This window comes from Brassica oleracea, chromosome C4 (assembly GCF_000695525.1).
Source record: "Brassica oleracea var. oleracea cultivar TO1000 chromosome C4, BOL, whole genome shotgun sequence".
Lineage (NCBI taxonomy): Eukaryota > Viridiplantae > Streptophyta > Magnoliopsida > Brassicales > Brassicaceae > Brassica > Brassica oleracea.
In genome coordinates, this window is record NC_027751.1 from 15041705 (window position 1) to 15042965 (window position 1261).

The 1261-nt window shown below is 44.1% G+C and overlaps 1 protein-coding gene across 1 annotated transcript in view; it reads right to left on the reverse strand.

Annotated features, from left to right (window-relative positions):
* LOC106338226 overlaps positions 1 to 1024 on the reverse strand; it is a 9131-nt gene extending 8107 nt beyond the window's left edge. The window contains exon 1 of the mRNA XM_013777254.1: positions 775 to 1024. Within this exon, the coding sequence (XP_013632708.1) occupies positions 775 to 1024 (250 nt within the window). The remainder of the gene's footprint in view (positions 1 to 774) is intronic.
* Between the last annotated feature and the right edge of the window lie 237 nt (positions 1025 to 1261).

Consider the following 1261-nt stretch of genomic DNA (forward strand, 5'->3'; position numbering starts at 1 on the left):
CCTCGTGCCTCTCGCCTAGGACTCCTTATATACTCGCTCCTAGGTCGGTTTACGCTTTTTCCTCCTCTGCCCTTAGGCCGTCATAACTTAAAAATGGAGATATTCCAATTTTCCCGATCTTTCTAATTATCTTCGAATACTTCATATTTATCCGTGGAAGCTTGACATTTATCTTTCCTTACGAACCAAGCATAAACCGTCCTACGGTTTATGGGCTTTTGGTTAAGAAATCATAAGTGGATTTCGAGTCACTTCTTAGGTCTCTTTGGGCCATTGTTTGACTCGAAATGTTAATTACGGCTTCTTTCGATAAAAACGAACTTTCCACGGTTTTTATCGTAAAGTTCGATTGATGACTTCAAATGACGAGAAACATGAAATGGGTTGGCTACGGTCTTCGGGAGATAGCATTAAAGAGTAGACGAGAATGCATGGATTCGTGTTTTATCGATTTTTAAGAATGCACAGTCGCTACGTAGCGACCGAGTCGTGTGCGTGCTCGGTCGCTACGTAGCGACCGAGCTTCGGGGAGAGCTTGGTTGCTACGTAGCGACCGAGCCGTGTACGTTCTCGGTCGCTACGTAACGACCAGCTTTTGCGCTGGTTGCTACGCGGCAACCTTGTTTGCGTCTTTCTCCGATTTTTTGTGAATGTGTTTTCTCCGCAAGATTATTCGTAAAAATAAGTCTTTTTCTAAGATTTATTTTTTGTAAAAACGTTCATGCCGATATTTACGGACTTTCAGACATTGATTCCGTCGTGACCGATTTTGACCCCAACACTCGCTCCAGTCGTCTTGCTGGGTGTCCTCTTGGTGAATGACTGAGGTTTCTTGATGAACCACTTGTGGCAGCTCCTCATACTGATCCTTACTACCAAATCCTCTGTGTGAATCCATCATCATCCCATAGGCAGCACTCTTCAGGTTCTCAATCACTTCAGCTTCTCTCTCTATCGTCAAAGCATGCTGTAGAGGGTCATCTAGTGGCAACTCTTCAGGGAGCTCATCAGCAAGGGCGTCCATCTATTCAATGTAGAAAACTTGCCCTTGAACTGTTGGTTTCTTCATTACCTCCTTGATGTCAAAGTGAAGAACATACCCTTTACCCAAGTGGAGATCAATCTTGCCCTCTTTCACATTAACAATTGCTCATGCTGTAGCTAAGAAAGGTTTTCCAAGGATTAAGGGATCTTGAGCTTCCTCACCCATCTCAAGCACCACAAAGTCTGTAGGGATCTCATAGTTTCCAACAGATCGGAA